General features: G+C 36.7%; 1 protein-coding gene across 1 annotated transcript in view; it reads right to left on the bottom strand.

Annotated features, from left to right (window-relative positions):
* Nucleotides 1–25,520, bottom strand: part of ATP8A1 (ATPase phospholipid transporting 8A1) — a 236,293-nt gene that overhangs the window by 139,122 nt on the left and 71,651 nt on the right. The window contains exons 8-14 of the mRNA XM_065877682.1: nt 24,715–24,784; nt 22,660–22,787; nt 18,733–18,844; nt 17,227–17,392; nt 15,627–15,754; nt 13,342–13,419; nt 12,305–12,393 (exon numbers count right to left, since the gene is read on the bottom strand). Of these exons, the coding sequence (XP_065733754.1) occupies nt 12,305–12,393; nt 13,342–13,419; nt 15,627–15,754; nt 17,227–17,392; nt 18,733–18,844; nt 22,660–22,787; nt 24,715–24,784 (771 nt within the window). The remainder of the gene's footprint in view (nt 1–12,304; nt 12,394–13,341; nt 13,420–15,626; nt 15,755–17,226; nt 17,393–18,732; nt 18,845–22,659; nt 22,788–24,714; nt 24,785–25,520) is intronic.

Raw genomic sequence — 25,520 nt, 5'->3', positions numbered from 1 at the left:
GGTCATATGTTAGCTGATGGTACTTGGCAATAATAAGAAACCCATACCAATTCTGGAGTAAGTGGCTACTGGCTGGGAAATGATTTCATCTCTGTAAACTATTTATACTAATAGATTTAAGTGAGTAGAGCTACAGCCATCATCCAATTATTTTTAATGTCAAGAAAGTGTTTTTGAAACATTATAGATTTGCCTTCAAATTTGACTAAATGTAAATATGTTAAATAATCTACACACACTTAAGTGTTAACTGTTATGTGTTTTTTTTTTTTGTTTTTTTTTTTTGCGGTACGCGGACCTCTCACTGTTGTGGCCTCTCCCGCTGCGGAGCACAGGCTCCGGACGCGCAGGCTCAGTGGCCATGGCTCACGGGCCCAGCCGCTCTGCGGCATGTGGGATCCTCCCGGACTGGGGCACGAACCCGTGTCCCCTGAATCGGCAGGCGGACTCTCAACCACTGAGCCACCAGGGAAGCCCTGTTATGTGTTTTCTAACTTGGTATTTTTGTGGCAAATATGGTTCACGTAGGGTAGTAAAATATATAGTACAGGCTGCAGGTTTTATATGTGGAATCAATGAACTTCACATTGAAAGGGGAAGCTGCTGACTGTCAGACAAGAATAAACTTTCAGATTTTGGATTAATATAGTCAGCTACACTCTCCAGTTTATCCCTGAAGACGAGCAGCATGAAGATATGGCCAGGTACCTGGAGAGTAGGATTCAACCAGGATAACACTTTCAATCTTGGTTTCACTGGCAACATGAAACCAAGTGTATCAGATTAGGTAGATGCCAGATTTAGGATTGTGCTAAGCTGTGTCCCCCCATGCTAACTTTTCTCAAGTCAGTCAAACTTTACTTGCTCTTTCTACCTTAACAAAACAAGAAAGAAAGAAAAAATAAAATAACAAATAGTAAGGATACCTTTTGCTCTAAAAGCAGATATTTTTGAAGCCTGTTGGATGTAATATAACCAGCACCTACTTCATAACCAGGCTGAGAGAGGTTTTAACTCTTTCTCCCATGTTTACTGGTTGTATACTTTGGGGCAAGTTACTTACTAGCTTCTTTGCCTAAATTTCACCAACTTTAGAATGGTCATGTCAATTTTAACTCCTCAAATATGTCTTGAGAAGATTGAGCGAGAAACACCAGAGCTAAACTTTCTGTGGGCTTACTATGTCCAGACACTATTCTAAGCACTTTAAAAACATAATTCACTTAATCTTCACAACCTCCCTATGATGTCTACATTCTACCAGATGAGGAATCACAGGCATAGAGGTTTGGTAATTGGTTCAAGGGCACCAGTAGGATCAGGATGTGAACTTTGGTAGTCAAAACCCGAAGTCTGTATCCTTGACAACTGTATAGGACCAAGGACACAACTAAAGTTCAAGTAGTATCTGTTCCTTCATCTTTGCTGCCTACAGGTAACTACTGGATAGATCGGGAATCCAAGTATATATTTAAAATAAAGCTTACTTTATTAGAAAGTTGGCAAAAGCCTTCCCTTTAATTTTAAAAAAGTATCATTAATATCTAAGTTTATATGTAACTGCAAGTGGAATGGTACAAAAATTTATGAAAAAGCTGGCGTTTTTTAATTTGGAGTTACCTAGTTTAGAATACCAAATTTCCCAAAAGGGTGTTTTACAAAAAGAACTTGTTAAACAGATAAAATAACATCTTCTCTTTCCAATAGTGATAAAATCATGAAACCTCTATTGAAAGCACGATATTTTAAATGACCTGAATAAACAATTTTTAACATTTCCATCCAATCTTAAGAAAAATATGATGAAGGTAATTTCCTTCTCTTAATATGTGAGTTACCTTAGAAAAAAATATATTAATCCTACACTCATGAACAGTGTTTAAAATTAATAGAATTATGTTAATTCTACAGAAAAGCAACAAGATATAGTCAAAATTTTAACTACGTTCTCAAAAGATTAAATAAAAGGGAATATCTACATCATTAAACTTGAGTTACCCACCAACAGGAAGATGCTATGGCACATTTAAAAAATACTAAAAATTATTTGGTTGTGGGTAGGTGTCAAAATGTATGATACTCCAAGCAATGAGCTTAAATATAATGATTCATCAGTTATCACATGAACCAAACAGCTGCCTCTGTCATTAACCCTAGGTAGTATGAGGTTTACTGCAAATTGTTACTGAATTTCCACTTTACTGAAATAAAATCCAAGTTGAAAAATATGGCTTAATCATAAAATACATGTGTAATCTGAAAATAGAAATGTAACCACATATAAAGCCATGTTTTCTAGAGTTACCAGCATTAAAGGAACCTGTTTTCTGAAATTTCACTTGCCACCAAATCATGATAAATTATCAAAATAAACTTATACCATTCTAAATAAAAATGTAAATCCATGGGGGGATTTTAAGGTAAGACAAAAAAACCCAATACATACTGAAATTAACCCTATAAAATGCTGTATTTAACAATTCTAAAAGTAATTCTATTCCAGTTAACTCTAGTCCTTGGCAGCATGGTTTTCCAACATTTGTTCCAGACATTTAATTTTAAAAAATGTTTATCTTCCAGCCTCTAAACAGATTTAGTAAATTAACAAAAATAAATGTAAAGGAAATTTTCCACTCTGTGGGTGTGTTTCAGTAGCAGCTTTTTGTAGCTCTGTAGAGTATGTAAATAGTGGCAGAAGGTGGCAGTGCTGAGCTAAAAAGAAAAAGAAAATTTCTCGAGCTGTAGCTGAATCTTAGGTAGTCCACAGCCCAGGGACTCTGAGTTGATCATTACATATTTTATTACAGATACATAGCTCTATAAAACTCTAGCAAGCCTAAACTTTGAAAGAAATGTTTATAAAATGACTAAAGGTTATTTGATAGGAAATCAGGGATATTCAACAGATTTTAAGGAATACTTTACAACGTTGTCACCCTGCCTGGTCAGTAATTTTTTCAAAAGTAGTGAAATGTGTCTAACAAAACAATAAAATGCAAACCTTTTAAGGGGATCTATGAGACAGAAAGGTCCATGCAGCTTACCATTCATCAGGAGAGCAGCCATAATCCTCAGGTTCAGGGACATGGCTTCAGAAAGCAAGAGGAGGGACAGAAAGAAAGGACAAAATAATCACAGAAAGGCTGGAAACATAAAAGCATGAATAAGGGAAGTACTGAGAGACAGATCTTGAAAAACTTAAGAAAATAAACTTTTAGTTAATTTTGAAAGAATGGCAGTTAGTACAGTAAGTATGATTTATGGTAACTAAGCAGATTTACAAAGTTATTCTTTAACTGGATAGTCAACTTGCTCCTTCACCATGAAATTTCTTGATTTTATGCAGAGAATTCAGTATTCAGTAGGAAATATTGAACTTAATAGTTTAAATATACGCTAAAGCCAATGGAAAATTAATCACATAATCAGAATAAATGGTTTAATGAAACGAACATGTTAATACCTAAGAACACAAACTATCACACTGATAAAATCTGCCAAGTATTGAAAACATTTCAGAAGTAAAGCTGACTACCATGAGGGGATGGTTCTTTTTTTTTTTTTTTTTGCGGTACGCTGGCCTCTCACTGTTGTGGCCTCTCCCGCTGTGGAGCACAGGCTCCGGACGCGCAGGCCCAGCGGCCATGGCTCACGGGCCCAGCCGCTCCGCAGCATGTGGGATCTTCCCGGACCGGGGCACGAACCCACGTCCCCTGCATCGGCAGGCGAACTCTCAACCACTGCGCCACCAGGGAAGCCCGAGGGGATGGTTCTTTAAAGAGTTATATTAAAGTAAAAATCAACTGCATTGGTATAACTAAAGGGGACCAAGCAAAAACACTGTGTCAAGGTTCTGCCAAGTCGCACTGCTGTTGTACAGCAGCCCTGGATCTCATACCTGGAGAGGGGCTTGTACTTCTCAACTCAGGCAGCTTTTGAAAAGCCTCAGAGCTCAAGGCTAAGGGTCGCTCTCCCTGGGTGTGGTCCAGCCCTGGCAGATGCCGAGAGCTATTCAGAATGTGATGAGGTGAGCAGCAGGCGACTCACATACCTGTTACTTATTCTGTCTGCATGAGTTTCCCCAAGATCATTGCTCCAGTGGCTCTGGTGTGTATGTTCTGTTTGGTTATTTGCCTTTGTGGGTCAGTGCTGTTATATCTGCTTGGTAAGTTCTTTACTTAAGCCAACTCATTCTTGATCTCAGCCTTAAGCATCACAGTCCCTGATCTCCCTGATTAGATCACCCTCCTCCCTCACTCCCAATCACAGGCTTACACAGACCTTTCTACTGTGCTATGATTTTATATTTGTCTGTATGATTTCTTAACTATATCCGTTAACCTCCAATTAGACTATAAACTTTAGGAGGGCAGAAGCCATGTCAACTTTTGCTGATCATTAAATCTCCATCAGCTAACAAAGTGCTACATACATCTAAAGCACTTTGTTGAGGCATGTGAATGAACAAATGGTGTTTACCCAACTTTACCCACCAGTCATGGTGAGCAGTAAGATACATTTATTGGTTATAATATAGACCTTGGGACTAACTATTTTGATAATTGTGAGGTTTCTCATGGTGAACCTCTTCTCAGTGTTAAAGAAGTTGCTGATTCTTTCAGTAAACATTGCTAAACAAAATATTGTGAAATGAAACTACTCACATACTGTTTTCATATATAAATAAAGATTGCTTTTAGGAACATTTGGTTTTTACTTAAAGGGAAAATGTCAATGAAATGTTTTTAATACTGATTAAAATGACTTGCCCATACAAAAAATATTGTTTAGTTTGCTTCACAGAATCTTTTTTTTTAACCTTAGAGATGGTACTCAGTTCATCAGCTCATTCTAATAGTAAGATCTAAATCATCAACAAAGATAGCACTTAGGACTGTAGTCTAGAACAGTCACTGTATCGCAAATTCTAGCTACTAAACATAAAAGCCTCCTCACCTTTTCTGGCATTCAAGTAACTGTGATAAAACGGAATTACTCCCTATACGAGGCAATTTGCCGAAATGATGCCTTAATAAATGTTTAACAGCAGAATTTCTAGTTTGTAGTAAGTTAAATTACAAATATGACATCACTATTTACATTTAACTAAAAAAAATCTAATGAAACATTCTAGTAAGTTTAAGCATGGTGGCATTTCTGACAAAGTTGATCTCTACAAAATAATCATCATTGCTAAATATGTACAAATCTTATGTTATTGCCCATCATGAATCCAATTTAGGGCCAAGGTTATATGAAACGAGAGAAAACTTACTAAGACTAAATTTTGGAGCGTTGTTTTACGTGTTAAATATTTTCTTCCTACAAGCCTATGGAATACACTGAACTAGGCAGACTGTACTGTCAAGAGACTTCAAGTCTTGCCCTTCAGACTGCTGAAAGCCAACAGAAATCATCTTTGACTCTATCTAGGGTAGAAGGAGGCTTTATTTTCTTAAAAAATGCTTAAGAAGCATCAGCTCTGAAATCATTACCCCAAAGGCATTTGTTAATACATGAAAGTTTCTGTTATTTTCCTTTGTTTTGCTGTACTCTGAGGAGATAACCACCATACTTTCTTCTGCTGGAGCTGGAAGTGTACGCATGTAATATCTCCCCATGTTAAACAAGTGTTAAACACTCCTACAGGGCAGGCTGCACAGTATAACCATGTTATGGTTCCTATAACCAAAGAGTGCCCAGAGGAAATGCCAACAGAAAGGTTAAGTTTTCAGTAATCACTTTTTCCTGTGGAGTTTGGCAGAATTAAGTAACTGCCACATGTCTCTCCTACTGTAACCACCTGAGTAGTCTGATGTCTCACCGTTTCTCCAAACCTTTCATATATCAACAACTCTCTACAATGCTGACATTCCAGTTGTCCATCGGGAATGGTTAGGGGAGGGGATGTTGATAAAAACTCGGTCGGGGTTAAGGATCCTAAGAGCACATACACAACTTACTGGAAGTAGTTTAACAACTGGCTTCACTCAACAAGGCTCTTGGTATTCTTGAAAACATGACACATTATCCAAAGAAGAAACGTATTTCTGTTTTCACAGTTAAAAATTGCAAATAAAGGAATTCCTATTTTTAAATTTCTAAACATGTTAGAATTTTATACCTGAAAAAGAATCTTGGAGATCATCTGGTCTCACCACCCTCAATTTAAAGTGTTTGGAATATTGGAAAAGAATTGTCTAGGGTCACATGGTGAATTAATGACAAAGCTAGGACTACGACTCATGTCTTACAACAGCACATCAGTGTTAAGAGATGTGATTTTCCCAGGAGGAAATTTGTTTCGGTGCAAACTTAATCTAAATGATGACAATATTCAACTCTGGATACTACTTTAACATTTGCCAGTCTCAAACCCACCCTATCATAATACATAATACATAATTGTTAATGACCATGTCACCAATGGATACAGGAAGAACAATATTCTTTTACGGTAGTTATTCTTTATAACTACTGCTTGAAAGTGTTTAAGGACTTGTTCCAAGAATAAGAAAAAATCTTATAAAATGCAAAAGAAAAGAACACCTAGATATCATCCTAGTTTTCTGTTCTGATAAGTTCACAATCAATAATTACTAATTTGAAGAACTTGCTTATTCAACTGGACGTTGGACAAATTAAAAAAGGATGTCAATTACCAAACAGAACCCTCTAAAAGTAATATTTATGAATGAATGCAGAATTTGTGTAAAAACAAACATCACCATAAATCTGTTAGCAAGTATAATACAACAAACTCTAGAATCACAGTAGGCCTTTCCTTCTCTCAGCTGGGATAACTGTGGGTCGCACATATAAACGCAAAATGTCAAAGATTATGGTTGAACCTCTCCTGCCCCGGCAGCAAAACGAAGAGGCCTGTAGCAACTGTGGGGAGGAGAGAAGAAGGCCTCTTTTGTCTAAGGGAACTGCGAGATCTTCAGATGAAAAAGGGAAGATGCAAAATGGCATTCAGCCCTGGAAATAGTAAATAGGCTTCTTAAGTTAGCAGCCTGCCCTTACAGTGTAAAAAAGCCATTACGTCAAATGCCTTTTTAGCTTCATTTACCCACATAGTTTGAAGTCAATTTTAGTCATACTCTCTACTAACCCAAAGAACATCTGCCTCCATCTATTTCTCTTTGTAGACCCTGCATATGGGAGTAATCACATGCTTTTAAAACTTTTTACCAAGCGGTCGTTTATTTGGTTTTAAATAAAGGCATTTTCATAATTCAATACCCTATTTTTTTTTTTTTTTTTTTTTTTAAACATCTTTATTGGGGTATAATTGCTTTACAATGGTGTGTTAGTTTCTGCTTTACAACAAAGTGAATCAGCTATACATATACATATGTTCCCATATGTCTTCCCTCTTGCGTCTCCCTCCCTCCCACTCTCCCCATCCCACCCTTCCAGGCTGTCACAAAGCACCGAGCTAATATCCCTGTGCCTTGCGGCTGCTTCCCCCCAGCTATCTACCTTACTACGTTTGTTAGTGTGTATATGTCCATGACTCTCTCTCGCCCTGTCAAAACTCACCCTTCCCCCTCCCCATATCCTTAAGTCCGTTCTCCAGTAGGTCTGCGTCTTTATTCCTATCTTACCCCTAGGTTCTTCATGACATTTTTTTCCCTTAAATTCCATATATATGTGTTAGCATACGGTATTTGTCTTTTTCTTTCTGACTTACTTCACTCTGTATGACAGATTCTAGGTCTATCCATCTCATTACAAATAGCTCAATTTCATTTCTTTTTAAGGCTGAGTAATATTCCATTGTGTATATGTGCCACATCTTCTTTATCCATTCATCCGATGATGGGCGCTTAGGTTGTTTCCATGTCCTGGCTATTGTAAATAGAGCTGCAATGAACATTTTGGTACATGACTCTCTTTGAATTTTGGTTTTCTCAGGGTATATGCCAAGTAGTGGGATTGCTGGGTCATATGGTAATTCTATTTGTAGTTTTTTAAGGAACCTCCATACTGTTCTCCATAGTGGCTGAACCAATTCACATTCCCACCAGCAGTGCAAGAGTGTCCCCTTTTCTCCACACCCTCTCCAGCATTTATTGTTTCTAGATTTTTTGATGATGGCCATTCTGACTGGTGTGAGATGATATCTCATTGTAGTTTTGATTTGCATTTCTCTAATGATTAATGATGTTGAGCATTCTTTCATGTGTTTGTTGGCATTCTGTATATCTTCTTTGGAGAAATGTCTATTTAGGTCTTCTGCCCATTTTTGGATGGGGTTGTTTGTTTTTTTGTTATTGAGCTGCATGAGCTGCTTGTAAATTTTGGAGATTAATCCTTTGTCAGTTGCTTCATTTGCAAATGTTTTCTCCCATTCTGAGGGTTGTCTTTTGGTCTTGGTTATGGTTTCCTTTGCTGTGCAAAAGCTTTGAAGTTTCATTAGGTCCCATTTGTTTATTTTTGTTTTTATTTCCATTACTCTAGGAGGTGGGTCAGAAAGGATCTTGCTGTGATTTATGTCATAGAGTGTTCTTCCTATGTTTTCTTCTAAGAGTTTGATAGTTTCTGGCCTTACATTTAGGTCTTTAATCCATTTTGAGCTTATTTTTGTGTATGGTGTTAGGGAGTGATCTAATCTCATACTTTTACATGTACCTGTCCAGTTTTCCCAGCACCATTTATTGAAGAGGCTGTCCTTTCTCCACTGTACATTCCTGCCTCCTTTATCAAAGATAAGGTGTCCATATGTGCGTGGGTTTATCTCTGGGCTTTCTATCCTGTTCCACTGATCTATCTTTCTGTTTTTGTGCCAGTACCATACTGTCTTGATTACTGTTGCTTTGTAGTATAGTCTGAAGTCAGGGAGCCTTATTCCTCCAGCTCCTTTTTTCGTTCTAAAGATTGCTTTGGCTATTCGGGGTCTTTTGTGTTTCCATACAAATTGCGAAATTTTTTGTTCTAGTTCTGTGAAAAATGCCAGTGGTAGTTTGATAGGGATTGCATTGAATCTGTAGATTGCTTTGGGTAGTAGAGTCATTTTCACAATGTTGATTCTTCCCATCCAAGAACATGGTATATCTCTCCATCTATTTGTATCATCTTTAATTTCTTTCATCAGTGTCTTATAATTTTCTGCATACAGGTCTTTTGTATCCTTAGGTAGGTTTATTCCTAGATATTTTATTCTTTTTGTTGCAATGGTAAATGGGAGTGTTTTCTTGATTTCACTTTCAGATTTTTCATCATTAGTATATAGGAATGCCAGAGATTTCTGTGCATTAATTTTGTATCCTGCTACTTTACCAAATTCATTGATTAGCTCTAGTAGTTTTCTGGTAGCATCTTTAGGATTCTCTATGTATAGTATCATGTCATCTGCAAACAGTGACAGCTTTACTTCTTCTTTTCCGATTTGGATTCCTTTTATTTCCTTTTCTTCTCTGATTGCTGTGGCTAAAACTTCCAAAACTATGTTGAATAAGAGTGGTGAGAGTGGGCAACCTTGTCTTGTTCCTGATCTTAGTGGAAATGCTTTCAGTTTTTCACCATTGAGGATGATGTTTGCTGTGGGCTTGTCATATATGGCTTTTATTATGTTTAGGAAAGTTCCCTCTATGCCTACTTTCTGGAGGGTTTTTATCATAAATGGGTGTTGAATTTTGTCGAAAGCTTTCTCTGCATCTATTGAGATGATCATATGGTTTTTCTCCTTCAATTTGTTAATATGGTTTATCACATTGATAGATTTGCGTATATTGAAGAATCCTTGCATTCCTGGAATAAACCCCACTTGATCATGGTGTATGATCCTTTTAATGTGCTGTTGGATTCTGTTTGCTAGTATTTTGTTGAGGATTTTTGCATCTATGTTCATCAGTGATATTGGCCTGTAGTTTTCTTTCTTTGTGACATCCTTGTCTGGTTTTGGTATCAAGGTGATGGTGGCTTCGTAGAAGGAATTTGGGAGTGTTCCTCCCTCTGCTATATTTTGGAAGAGTTTGAGAAGGATAGGTGTTAGCTCTTCTCTAAACGTTTGATAGAATTCACCTGTGAAGCCATCTGGTCCTGGGCTTTTGTTTGTTGGAAGGTTTTTAATCACAGTTTCAATTTCAGTGCTTGTGATTGGTCTGTTCATATTTTCTATTTCTTCCTGATTCAGTCTTGGCAGGTTGTGCATTTCTAAGAATTTGTCCATTTCTTCCAGATTGTCCATTTTATTGGCATAGAGTTGCTTGTAGTAATCTCTCATGATTTTTTTTATTTCTGCAGTGTCAGTTGTTACTTCTCCTTTTTCATTTCTAATTCTATTGATTTGAGTCTTCTCCCTTTTTTTCTTGATGAGTCTGGCTAGTGGTTTATCTATTTTGTTTATCTTCTCAAAGAACCAGCTTTTAGTTTTATTGATCTTTGCTATCGTTTCCTTCATTTCTTTTTCATTTATTTCTGATCTGATTTTTATGATTTCTTTCCTTCTGCTAGCTTTGGGGTTTTTTTGTTCTTCTTTCTCTAATTGCTTGAGGTGCAAGGTTAGGTTGTTTATTCGAGATGTTTCCTGCTTCTTAAGGTGGGCTTGTATTGCTATAAACTTCCCCCTTAGAACTGCTTTTGCTGCATCCCATAGGTTTTGGGTCGTTGTGTCTCCATTGTCATTTGTTTCTAGGTATTTTTTTATTTCCTCTTTGATTTCTTCAGTGATCACTTCATTATTAAGTAGTGTATTGTTTAGCCTCCATGTGTTTGTATTTTTTACAGATCTTTTCCTGTAATTGATATCTAGTCTCATGGCGTTGTGGTCGGAAAAGATACTTGATACAATTTCAGTTTTCTTAAATTTTCCAAGGCTTGATTTGTGACCCAAGATATGATCTATCCTGGAGAATGTTCCATGAGCACTTGAGAAAAATGTGTATTCTGTTGTTTTTGGATGGAGTGTCCTATAAATATCAATTAAGTCCATCTTGTTTAATGTATCATTTAAAGCTTGTGTTTCCTTATTTATTTTCATTTTGGATGATCTGTCCATGGGTGAAAGTGGGGTGTTAAAGTCCCCTACTATGAATGTGTTACTGTTGATCTCCCCTTTTATGGTTGTTAGTATTTGCCTTATGTATTGAGGTGCTCCTATGTTGGGTGCATAAATATTTACAATTGTTATATCTTCTTCTTGGATCGATCCCTTGATCATTATGTAGTGTCCTTCTTTGTCCCTTTTAATAGTCCTTATTTTAAAGTCTATTTTGTCTGATATGAGAATTGCTACTCCAGCTTTCTTTTGGTTTCCATTTGCATGGAATATCTTTTTCCATCCCCTTACTTTCAGTCTGTATGTGTCTCTAGTTCTGAAGTGGGTCTCTTGTAGACAGCATATATAAGGGTCTTGTTTTTGTATCCATTCAGCCAATCTGTGTCTTTTGGTGGGAGCATTTAGTCCATTTACATTTAAGGTAATTATTGATATGCAATACCCTATTTTTATAGTGGCTTACTGCTTAGAGACAGAGCATGAGTGGGGAAGGGGTGGGCACAAACCAGAAAACCCAAAAGCAAGTGCCCTTGCTTGCATGGTTAAGATACCAACATTTACCAGTCTTACTTGTAGATAAAGATAGTTGGAAAATCTGATAGTAGGCCAAGGTCAGTCAGCCAGGATGATATTTCATCTTTTGAGCATGCCTTTTTAGGAAATGTAGAAATTAATTTTCTCACATTACCCTATAAAGTGTTTCAAAAAGGCTTTTGAGCAGTTTAGGCAAGAATACCTGCAAGTAAGAAAAAAATGGGTGCTCAACAAGCACATTCTAAAGGAGCCTGATAAGAGTATATGATGATATTTATTATCTCCCAGATTTAAGAGTTTTGTGTCCCTACCTCCTTCCCATCATGAGAAATTTAGATTGCTCTGTGACTGCAAAGAGGAGAGATGATAAAAAGAAATCAAAGGGCTAACTATCAGAGAAACAATAATATTTTAACTTGAAAACTGCCCAAGGACAGGCTGCATGTTTTAACACATGCAGGCTGTACTCTGACTTCACGACATTGAAGAGGGAAGTGTATTTGTACCTTATTACCAGAGCCAGATAGAGACCTTCGGCAGCTCTAAACACTGAAATATTATTGGGCAGAGCCCCTGCCTCATAGGTAATTCCAAATGAAAAACAATACCAAACTATAAAACACAAAACGTACATGTATGCTAAAATTAAAATAGCTGCCTTCTAGATTAAAAAAACTCCCCTAATAAGAACTCCCCAAATTATACCAAAATGTTAGCATTAATTAAATCTGTATATCATACTCTAATTAAAGGGAAAAAACTCACCCATAAGCAACTCCAGCTATGGTGCACTTCTTAAACTGCATTACATTGCATGTCAAAGTACCAGTTTTGTCAGAAAATATGTATTTTACCTAAAAAAAAAGTTTAAAAATTCTCATTAAAATTTCAGAGGTCTTTTTAAGCCAGTTTTTAATGAAGGGAAAAAGCCTTACATTATTCTTTCTATCAATTTTGTTACACTGTAGGGGCACAATGAATGCTATTAACTGACTACTTTCTGCACATCATTAAGGAATATTTTCAACTATTTCTTTTCGTATTTTAGCAATGAATCATATATGAAAGCTAGTCTCTCAAGCTAGCAGAAAAACTACAGTCATATAGAAATCTGTCTTAATATGCTTAATATGGTCTGAATTTCCACTAGTAAGTGCCTCTATAGCTACTTAACATGTATAGAGCACTAAAACATCGGCATTTCTCAACATAACAAACAATTATGGGATTGGCGATGGGTTGCAATTAAAATTAACTTCATACAACATCTGAATTGGTAAGAAAAAGGATAATTCTGGCTTAAATGCTATTTGAAGAGTAGGAGTTAGCAAATGGCAATGGTACAAAAAAAGAAGAATCCTTTCTTAACTAATACATATAAATGAATTACAAATATACACATATATGTGAATATAGTATGAACTATAAATCTCAAATTCCTGCTTGACTTATACAACTTCATTGATAAACTAACTTTTCCTTCCTTTCTGGTCAAAAACTATACGCAATCTTAATACTGGGAGTTTATAACTCAAAAGCACTCAATACTTTACATACTAATCAGATTATATACTGAAGGACATCTTTCTGTGTAATATCTTACCCTGAGAACAGAATATGCATTAAATAATGTTCTTTCACTAAAAATGAAAATTGAAATTTAGGTACTGACATGTATTTATGCCAATCATTCAAAAAATGGAAAATTAGGAGCTGTCAATTCATCTGAAGTTGCCGCACATGGCAGAAATTACACCAAATCTGACTTCCAATTCAACATATCAATAAGAAATTTAGTTTACCTGGCCAAGCTCCTCATTCAGATTAGATGTTCGAGCCATAGCAGCAGTGTCTGTGGGTTCATAGTGCATGTCAAGATCCTTTTTAAAAAAAAAAAAAGAAAGAAAGAAATCCTTGAATACAACTCATAATAAGAGATTTAGTACAATTTTATTTAACTGGTGAGCAATGTATGTAACACTCTCATCTCCTTTCATCACTAACCATTTCAGTTGATTTCCTAAAAAATACTCAATACAGAATACCATATTTCACAGTAAGGGCAGAACAATATGGTAGGTAGAACATGTCTCTGGAATCAGGCAATCCTGGTTTACTATCATTCCACCATTTCCTAGGTATGTGACCTACTACAATATAAGGATTAAATAAGATAATGCATGTGAAGTGCTTCCTACTGTGTCTGGCACAATGCTTTACATGAGCTAAAATAACAGCAACGAAACATTGCTCAAATAATTTAGACTTTAAATCCCTGGAAAAATTACTTAAGGGATTCCATCTTGTACTTCTTGGTCAACTTTCTTACACTGTATATACTTGAAAGTAAAGAACATTTTATTGACAAGCCAGGGTTTACTGATTTTCACATGTCAAATGAAAAGGCCAGATCTGATCTCTCCTACATCTGTATTTCATACTGATCAACATCGGTTCTGGAACAGGTACATTGTTTTAAGAGGGATAGTAAACAAATGGGCAATATTTAGACAGTAGTAACTGCAATAGGGATTAAGCTGGAAATCATGTCAAATGAAGAATGGAAGGAGATGGAGGATACTTAGTCAGAGGGCGGGGATGACAGAAGAATAGGCATGATAGCCAAGTTCAAGTATTTTGCAAGGCTGTCATTTGGAAACAAGATTAGACATGTTCATAAAAGATCTATTGGGAAGAACTAGAAGAAAAGGAAGGCAGTTACTAATCTCATTTCCACACAAGGAAGAAACTGCCTGGTAAGGGAAGACCTGTCAGGAATGCTGGAAAATCTCTGCATATTAGAAAGGCAGTTGAAAAGCATAAGCCTGCTGGGTTCATCCAATACTAAAATTATATAATTATTTGAAGCAAATATTACTTTTGAAAATCCAAATAAAAAATAAAGTGATTGACTAGTTATTTGATTTTCATAATGAGCTACCTTATTATTTCTGTAAGTGGAAAACCTTCAATAAGTTTTAATTGTACTTATACAAATTTTATTACACCATTTTTTAAGCAACAAATCTCCTGCATGAAATTAGCTATGCCTGCAACTCATTTCAGATTTCTAAATTATACTTACCTTTCAGCAATGAATTTAGAGATTAAGGGTTGAAGTGGATCACTTACTATGGAAAGATAATGAACAGTTGCGAAAGTAGCATATTTTTAAAAACCCTAATATTGTTCATATTGAAAGATTTTCAAGTGATTTTAAAAAATCAAAAGCTAATATAAAAATCAAAATAAAAGGGAAAATTAACTTTCTGGCAGATTAGGTTTAAAGACAATTTACATAAATTCATTACTTTTAACTTTGGTAAAAATTACTGAAATTTAATTGAAGAAGAGTAAAATTTTATAAACAAAACATTTAGGAAACAGATGTTCAATACACTTTTCTAAGATTAAAAAAAATTGAGAATAAAAATTAAAAATAAAAATTTAAGCCCAGTTGAAATTGTTTACAGTGTGGAAAAATAAACTACAAAGATTTATAAAACATGATAGAAAACCTGGTTGCTACAAGTAGCGAATACGGTATTATTTCTATAGTGCTCAACTGTTTATGAATTTGTTTGCTATGTCGCAAGCGTCCTTTGATCTATACAACCGCTGTGAGATGCAGGTAAAGCATGTTTTATTTATTCCCATGTGATTGGCCAAGAAAATAAGTCTCAAAAAAGTCAAGTGGCTTGGCAAAGTTCACACAGCTAGTAAATTATAGAATTAGAACTAAAATCCATTATTTTAACTCTAAACCCTATGATTCTCGTTTTCCCCAAGATCACTATGTAACCAAAAAATAGGTTTCCTCAACTACAGACCTATTTTCCCCAGCATGTCTGGTCTGTAAACTTGTGTGATTCTGAGATGAGAGACTTTGTTACGATTTTCACATGTCAAATGAATTTATTATTATTATATTATATTAGGCTCAAAAATATTTTGAAATGTTGTCTTGTAGTCAATAAAAAGTAAAGTATAATTAAGATTTTTTTCCTGAAAGAGCAAAAGACCCTATCAGGAAAAAGGACAAAATGTATGTTTCATGTAATAAAAAACAATAATAATTCATATTTACCCAATTTATGAAGTATGCCTGGGTAAATTTCACCACTTCTAATGTAACCAACAAGCTGATAGGAATGAGATTATTGAAAAGGATGATGAAGGTCAAGAAATTCAGTCCAAAATTATTAGCACCACCATCTGTTGGGGGAGATGGGAAAAAAGTCATTTACAGTTTTATATTTTATTTGCATTAACCAGTATTTTAGCATAACAAGAATTTTCTGTATTATATAGTATATCTAAAAGTGTGGGAGGAACACTGTGCTGATAACATGTTCTTATTCTCAAACACAGTCTTCAAGATAGAGTGGCATTATTTGTGTTCAAGATGTTGTGAACCCTTTTAAGAACTGCATAATGGTACTAAAAAGAGAAAGTACTACCACGTATTTCAAACCCATTCCAAACATGAAGTTTAGAGATATTAGGGATAGGACTGAGGTTAGAATCTCAACCAGGTAGAATCACTTTCACATGAATTTTTTTTTTTGCGGTACGCGGGCCTCTCACTGCCGTGGCCTCTCCCGTTGCGGAGCACAGGCTCCGGACGCGCAGGCTCAGCGGCCATGGCTCACGGGCCCAGGCGCTCCGCGGCATGTGGGATCCTCCTGGACCAGGGCACGAACCCATGTCCCCTGCATCGGCAGGCGGTCTCAACCACTGCGCCACCAGGGAAGCCCTCACATGAATTTTTAAAAGGCATTTCCAGTTTGAAGGATGTCTTAAAAGCAAACAAACAACTGCAGCAAAACCAACCCAGGTAGCTAAAACAATGTAGGGCTGAACCCTAGGTAAGTTCAGCTCTAGGTAAATTATATTCTTCCTCTTCAATAATGTAAGTAGAACAGTTATTCCAGATAATCTCTAAAGTATATGAAGAAACAAAATGATGGTAGTCTTAACAATTCTAATGTTGAAATAGCAAACCAACAACTGTTAAAAAATAAGAACCTTGGAATAGCTACAAAGCTAAATCAATATAATAAGAAACAACTGAGAAAATCAGTTGTGATATAAAATTTTACTAGAATTTGTTTTCACACACTTGGAAATTAAGTATTTATTGGTTAAGTGCTCATCAAAAGGAAATGTAAACTTACTTCCCAGAAATACTCAGTAAAAAGATAAATGATCCAAAAAGGAAATTACTTAATAGTACTTTCCCTCAGAAAAGATGACTATTGAAACAGAATTCACTGCAATCATGAGTTGAAATGAAAGTACATTCAATTTAAACACTTTAAAAACATGTAAAATATTTTTTGGTGCTTTAAATATACTCAATCTGCTTTCTTTACCAGATAGCTATGTAACCACTTGTGTTAAAATATTTAAAAGAATAAATTAATAAAATTAAAATAACATTAATAAAATAACATTTTATACTATTTTAGAGTACTCACTATATTTTTAAGGATTCTGAAATTTTAGAGATTGTAACATTTTACTTACTTTTACTGGAAATTGCATTGAAAAATAAAGATTAAATGCCCAGTTATCTTGGCAACAAGGTTTTCTTTTTAGAAATTGGAAATTCCAAGATCAGTTGTGAAACAAATACATGTTTTAATGAAAGAAAAAATAAGTACAATAAGTACTTTAATGCTCACAGTTTAGATTGAGATACCAGTCCTTTCCAGAATGCCTTCGATTCCAAATGGCTGAGCCCACAGAACAGACAAGAGACATGGCAATCAAGATACAAAATAAAATCAAAATTTGTACATTTGTAATCCGTTCTACATTTGAGAGTTTAAGTGGTGGACTTGTTGAATTCTGTAAAAAGAAACAAAAGATGAGTAATAAGAAATGTGTACAAATGATCTAGTAATGTGTATCTAGTATTTTGGTAAGGATGATAAAGTCAGTCACAATTCAAAATCTACACATGGTTCAACACATGAGAATTATATGGAAAACAATCAGATGTAATACGCTGTCAAAGGTTAACCACCTCTTTTCCTTCACTGTATCCTTTTTATCCAATCCTTTTTCTACATGTAAAGCAGGAAGAAAGAAGGAAATAACATTCCTTTTGTAGACATGGCTTTTGCATTGTGGCAGGTGAGATGAACAATGCATTACCTGACTACCTAAGCAAACAGGGTAGACTAAGGCATATAGCATCTCAGCTCCTGAAGAGAGGCAGAGAAGGTGACCTATGTACCCATAGCCAGAGACCTGGAAATTCCAGACTATGAAGACAACATTTAAAGGATCTCTGGTTTCCAGATTTTTTGGTGGCATTTAGTAATTGTTTTACTAAACACAGCAGCAATCTAAGTAGTGCTATCATGAATAACAGAGGCAAGTTTCCTGAGCTGTATTTAATGATAAAAAATGATCTGTGCTAACCATGGCATCCACGTGACAGAAACTTAAATGTCAAAAATCAACATAAAATGATGATTTATAGAATTTATAGAATAGTTAGGGGTGGAATCATTAATAGCAGTCCTGCTTGCCTGATGATAACACCTTTGTGCCTTTACAATGTACAAAGTTATCAGCCCTCAAAGCAGATTTTCATTCAGTACCTTAAAACTGAGTTTTCCACACCTACCTCACCACTGAACACTCATGATATTAGAATGTAGAGAAGGAGCAGCCACAGGCATGTGTAAATGTTACAAGTGCTAGGATTAAAGCTGATTAAAAATGGCTTAACATAAAAATGCTGTGAAAAACAGTCAACATAATAGTTTACTATTAACGAACAGTTACAAGTTTTTCTTTCAATTTTATAAAAAATAAGTTCTAGAATGTGATCCTTGTAATAAAATAAAATTATAAGATAAATAATGCAGAGCACTCATCGTTACAAAGACAACTTTTGTCAATCATTGCAAGTCAGTAAATGCTGCCAATGGACTGGTATGCAAAATCACTGGGTGTTCATGCCTTGGTGATCTCTGGTGGAACGTTCTAGTGTTCCTGCATGGAGTGAGTCATTTCACAGCCCCACTCAATGAAGAATGAGATCTGGATATAGAGTGTGGGGCTCAGGTATCTATGACAGATGATCTGCTAGGTTTAGGACTACAGCACTGAGACCTACAAATAGCATATTTTCAAAAGACTTGGCTCCAAAAGGTTTTCATAGATAAAAATCCCACCTGCATCAGCTTGGTGTCATGTCCAGTGTAGACAACTATTCCATGAACCCACTGTGTATTTCTCAATTGAGCGCCTCGAAGAAGAATCTGATCTGCTCCCAGGGGAACAGTGCTATGACAGATTATGTTGACATTAGAAATGACATTTTCCAAAACGCTTAAGAATTCTACAGCCACTCTATAGCTCCAAGAAAGGTCCTGTTATGAAAATAACCCTTCTTACATTTTACTTTATTTCTAGAAAAGAAGTAATTTTCCTACCAATAAGAATAATCTTCTTACACAAGGACAGCTGGAGGGAAGCATTTCAGTTGCTTCTTCTTACCACCAAAGCAGCCACTACGTACAACTTCATTATCCAAGACAGTAGGCAACAGTATGGAATTCAGAGGCTCATTCTCAAACCTCTTGAAGACTTTTCCTGATTTAGCAAGTCCACTTAGGTTTCTGAGATATTTGAAAGTAGTGAGATTAGGGGATCTGTTCCCCCTCCTCCACCTTCCTTTAAATTAAAAATAGCTTTGTGCACAACAAAGGTTCAAAAAAATACACAAGGTAAGATAAATACACAGATCTCATCATATACTTGTACTGCCATCCCTGCCCTCCAGAGATTAAGTCTCTGTATTAAAATCTCTAGGACATTCATTTATTGTATTTGAAGATCAGTCTTCCAAGAACTGTGAATAAAATCGTAAACATCTAAAAGTTTTAAACACTCCTCTGAAATGACAGCAAATTGAGGCTCTCCATTCCATATGATTTAAACTACATCTTTCATGAGTAAGGGTCAAGCGGGGTCTTTTGTGGGTTTTTTGCAAGGCTACCCACCATGGTAGGCTGTGGGTTGATACACCCTCTCATAGAGCTATCAGAAGGCTACAAGCTATCGCAAATATAGTGGGACTCTTAATGGAAACGTACTACATAAAATTTAATGGCTCAAAGATTCCTATCACTACTGCTTCATTTTACTGATTAAAAAAAGCAAAAAAAAAAGTCAAATATAAATAAAAATTCATAAAATAAAAATTCCAGAAAAAGGAAGAGGCAATTCCCCCAAGAAAAGTCTCCAGAAACACAGAATTTATTTGTCAGAGGACACAAATAGAGACTGAAGCTTTCATTTCTGGTGGATTTTTATAATCCAGTAGGTGTCTAAGGCTAGTAGTAGCTTGGGCCTGGGACCTTCTTTTAGGAACTACACAAATGTCACTGGCTCAGATGAAATCAACCTAGATAGATGGGTAATGACAGCACCTGAAGCCTTCTACTTAAGTAAGTAAATTCTTAGGATTAGTGTATTCCAATTTAGTCAAAGAACACAGCAACCATACCTCTCATTCTTCATGTACAACAACATGCCTTTCAGACCCATCTTAAGATCTGGGGTGCACTTCAGGGGTGGGAGTCCTCAGGCCTAAAGCAGGTTTCCAAGAAGTTCTTGGGAAGCTGCTGGATTATGCTCTGGGGCACATATGTGCCAACTGTTTCTCACATATCTGATGGGGTATAACATGGCAACTGGCACCTCAGCACTTGTGGTGTGCATTGATCGGAATTAGCTACAAACTCTTCAAAAGAAAAAAATGCTTTTCAATTACAAGGACTCAACAAGAATTAGTTATTAGTTTTTCATCAGAGCTGGAATTCCAAAGTCTCTGGCATTAGACAATGATCCTCATCCTTAATGGCATCAAACTACATTAATTCTAAACTAAGCGGCTCTAAGAGCGCTGGGTAATCACTGTAGAAGTCAAATGTGCTACAGGCACAAAGATACTGAAAATCTGTTTCCACCTTTCATGTAAATTGAAGCCTATTATATAAATGCTATCTGTACCCCAAATCTTGGCACCATCATACAAAGTTTCTCCTTCACTGTGTGGATTTGCTTGGCATCGATTTGCTGGGGAACTGATAAGAAATGGAAGCTGGCCAGTTAGGAACGTCAGGCTACAGAAACACATTACTTGTATAAATGTCCAAATCTATCATTAGTCTATGTTCATGGAAAGATCACGCTGTGAAAAATTTAGAACAATATACAATTACTTCAAAAATTACAGGAAAACTTTTGGTGGATCTGAATGAGGATGACAGTTCAGGGTACTCAAGTGTCCTTTAGAATTCAAATACTGTAATAATGGAATACAAAATACTGAAAGCACTGATAATCTCTCAAGCTGGTGGCGTGAGCTAGTGCGCTTAGCTGCATTTAGTTGGCCACTACAAATGCCTAGTAGGAAAGGAGAAGGGAAGCAGAGGAGACCCTACCCTTCCTGCCAAGTTCTGCCCCATTTCTTTGCTCCCCTTTGTAACAGAACTCCTTGAAAAAGTTGTCTGTTTTTCAACGCTTCTTCTGTTATCTCAAACCCACTCTCATGAGGCTCTGTCTGTCCTAATAGAGTTCAAGGATCTCCACTTGCTAGATCCAACTGTTAATTCTCAGACTCACTGTATTTGACTTCATGGTACTTGACCATAAGCAACATGTGACCCACTTTAGTCACTCCCTCTGCCTTGGTACGGTTTCTTCACTCTCTCGGTTTCCATTCTACCAACTTGATCTCAGTCTGTTTTGCTGGTAACTCCTCTTTTCCCAACCTTAATGCTGGCGAGTCTTAGGACAGCCCTTTCCACTTTTCTAACTATACCCTTTCATCCTTGGTGATGCCTTTAAATATCTATACCAACTACTTCCAAATTTATCTCATGAACCCGGACCTCTATCACAAATTCCAGGCTTATATGTTTAACTGCCTCCTGATGTCTCTGTTTGGACATCACAACTTATTAAGTCCCAAACTGAACTGCTGACATTGCCCCTTGAAACACTTCAGTGGATCCCCATTTCACTCAGAATAACACCCTTATAATGGCCTACAAAGCCTTGCATGCTCTGGCCCACTATTCTCTCTTAGTCCTTCTTCTACTACCCGATTCCTTGGTCATTCCACTCCACACACACTGGCATCTCTGCTGTTCAATAAATACTCCAGGCACTTTCCCACTTTCAGATGATGTAACAATACAGCTAATAATTTGCACTGTCTAGAATCTTCTCCCTCTAGATATTCAAATGGCTGACTTCCTCATCTCCTACTCACCTTTGCTCAAATATTACCTTCTCAATGAAGCAACATTTACCTTCTGCAACCTCACTAACTAAAAGTGACTCCCTCCCAAGAATTCCCAATCTCTTTTATCCTGGGCCATTTTTTCCAAAGCATTTAATCACTTTCTAACATGGTATAAAATTTTTTATTTGTCATTTTATTGTTTGTCTGTTTGCCCTTCCCTTACTGCAAGAAAGTTAGCTCTCAAGGTCAGGCAGATTTGTCTGCTTTGGCCATTGCTGTCTCTTTAACGTCTGCAACTGGCCTGGCCTGCTGGGTACAGGTTGAATGGATGACGGAAGAGGCAAGAAACAGGAGGGGAAGGAAGGGAGAGGGGTAGGAAGCAGGTATAAAAGATGACTACAGATAACATGGCCTAGAAAAGAGCATATGCAATTACACAGAGAAGACAAGAAATTATCCAGCAAATTAACCCCTGTGGGTAGAGTCTGAACTCCTTGAGGCATCTAGAGATTACAAGAAAGCACCTGGGCCATGGAGACCGACAGTTAAGCCTATAAGGTAAGTATTCTGGCCAAAGAAGAAACCACTAAACAACGCGGCAGAAGCTTGGCATATCCGTGAAAATATCCAACTCCTAGGCAGGCAGGAACCCTGGGCAAGTCTTCAGCTATACCATGTGTACAGGGTTAAGAGCATTTTCACAAAAGAACTCTGGGTAGAATACAGAAATGCTTAAGAAAAAGGGTTTGGGTTATCAAACTTAGAGTACAAGAAAATGTGTACCTAGGTCAATACCCTGTAACACAGTGACTTCTGTGTTTTTATGAAAACCGATTTTACATACCTGTGTCCATCAAGCCTTATGTTTCCAACAAAATCGTAGAGATGTCTGTTTGGACTTTCACACTCAATTCTGCCAGAAATTCTCATCAAACTGTCAATGTCTTTTATATCTGATGTTGCTGGTAAGCCCTGTTTAGAAATTTTTAAATAAGCAAAGAAAATATTAAATAAGTTGTATGTGGGAGGGAGCAGGGAATTCTGAATTCATCCACGCCTTAAGATCTAAGAGATCCCACGGTTTTATAAGCAATTACCCCCCCCCACCTTTGTCAAATCAAAATTAGGGGATACCTTCCTCTCTACTTGAACATATATGTTTTTAGCAGAACAGGGCAGCTTTTGTGAAAACTCTAAAATATCTTAAAGAGATTAACTAGCTAGCCTCCAAAGATATTTTGAAATAAGTCCTCAAAGAACTGTTTGCTTCCAAAAATAAAATTAATATTTGGCATTATACAGTCTAAATCTGTCTGCTGAATCTCAAAAAGGGAATGCAAAATAACTAGAATCTATACCCAATCTATACCCAGTAGTTATGTTTTTGTTCTTTTAGTTCACTGAGAAGGAAAACTCCAAAACAGTTCCTCCCTCTGGCCACCTACAACTGGCTGGAACCGAGCAGCCCTCACTTCCGGTGGCAGGTTGAGTTCAGGTGCTATGAGGACGACCTGCTTCTACCACAACCCAACCTTCCCACGTGTCATTTTCACTATTTGTCTAGAACCCAAGAGAATACATTTTTTAGTGTCCCTTTTAAAACTTTAAAAACCTTACAGTGACTTTCTATTAGGAGTGGTATGAGAAATAAATAGAGAAATCTAACCGATTCCCTGAGATTAGTGAGAATTTTAGAACAGCAATGGAAACTGTGTCTTTTCCATATGGCAAAGCCAAATAATATGGGCCAGGAGAACAGAAAAATAAATAAGCTAACACACATGAAAGCACTTAGAGCTACTAATGCTATCATCAGTGTGTTGGCTATAACAGAAAATGTTAAAAATATTACAGAATGGTATCTATATGATGGACCACATTTAATTAGGCAAGTAAAACTGAATTTTCCATAATATTTAACTATTTCAGTTTATAAAACCACTTCATTGCGGCTCAATGAGGAAATATTTGCAAGTAGACAGAACTGCCTCAACTCAAGACAATAATACTAAGAAATAAAGCTATAGGGGTTCAGAAGGAGCCTCCTCAAAATGTGTCACTTTTGGAGCTTCCCTGCTGGCGCAGTGGTTGAGAATCTGCCTGCTAATGCAGGGGACACGGGTTCGAGCCCTGGTCTGGGAGGATCCCACATGCCGCGGAGCAACTAGGCCCGTGAGCCACAACCACTGAGCCTGCGCGCCTGGAGCCTGTGCTCTGCAACAAGAGAGGCCGCAACAGTGAGAGGCCCGCACACCATGATGAAGAGTGGCCCCTGCTTGCCACAACTGGAGAAAGGCCTCGCACAGAAACGAAGACCCAACACAGCCAAAAATAAATTAATAAATTAATAAACTCCTACCCCCAACATCTTAAAAAAAAAAAAAAAGTGTCACTTTTGCATGAGGATTATTTTGAGCTACAGGCAATGGAGATCCTGAGGGTTCAAGGGAAACTACTGTCCTTCCCTTAACTACCTAGAAGAATTTAAATTGGGGATTTTTCCCAGAGAAAAGTTATTACCAGAGATATATTTTATTTAAGTGGACCCATCCATCTGGCAGGGCAAACACCTAATTACCAAACATCTGCTCTTCTTATCATCCTATGAATGACCCTCCTGTCCTTGGAAGCCCCAGGACCCTTATCCCATTCCTTACCTCAGAATGGCATGTATACCTCATTCTACCTTTCTGTTTCTGAGCCTCTCATGCATGTGGGGTTCCTATACGTATGAAGTTAAATTTGATTTTCTCCTGTTAATATGTCTCATGTCAACTTAATTCTTAGACCAGCCAGAAGAATGTAGAAGGGTAGAGAGAAGTTTTCTTCCTCCCCAGCAAAGCTCTCAATTCCATGTAAGAGAATAGCAATAATTATATAAACCTATATTAGATCTTACCTGTCTAATTTTCAAGTTTGTTTCACCATCTAAGTTGGATGTTTCAATGTAGCACATGGCCTGCGGCTCACTGTTTTTTAAAATTGAAAAGCACAAAGATTTAGTGGGGGAAAGAAAGCATACTAATAACTTATTTAAATGCTCAGACTCACTGAAGCCTTTCATTCTAAACAAAGGTTTAGTCGCCTAGTTTCTTGATGTCTTTCATTCTAACCACAAAATGCTGTGAGGCAGACCCCATGCATGAAAACTCATGGATCAGATGTGCAGCCAGCAGGACCCCAAAGCAACTTCCTGACAATTAGTACTGATCGTTAAGATAATGTAAATAATTAGATTTGTCACATTTTACTTAAATTGTTCATCATATAGACACAACACAGACTGTATCTGAAATGTAAAGCAGTTTTGTGTCCATATATATCTTTAGCTCAAAAATATCAAGTGAGATTTCATGCTCATAGCCCACATGTAAATTGATTAAGCGGTGGATTAGAAAATTCCAGATTATTGCTTCTATAAACTTGCATTTACATGTTCAGATTGTATTGTACTGCATCTTTAGAAAAGGTGAATAGGATCATATGAACCATAATATTTACATTTCAAGGTTACTTTAAAAAAACTGTATGAACAGATTTTACAATGAAAGTGGATATACACTTTCTTCCCCCTATTTTTTCTGTTTTATTTCTTCAAGTTGCTTCAGAGATTTGCATGGCAGCAAAAGCTAAAACTAAAATTAGCCAACTTGGCTATGTTGCTCCTTGACCTGAAACTAGGAGATACATTCTATGGGTCCCCAC

The sequence above is a fragment of the Phocoena phocoena genome, chromosome 5, assembly GCF_963924675.1.
Source record: "Phocoena phocoena chromosome 5, mPhoPho1.1, whole genome shotgun sequence".
Taxonomy (NCBI): domain Eukaryota; kingdom Metazoa; phylum Chordata; class Mammalia; order Artiodactyla; family Phocoenidae; genus Phocoena; species Phocoena phocoena.
This window is presented reverse-complemented; position numbering and strand designations above follow the sequence as displayed.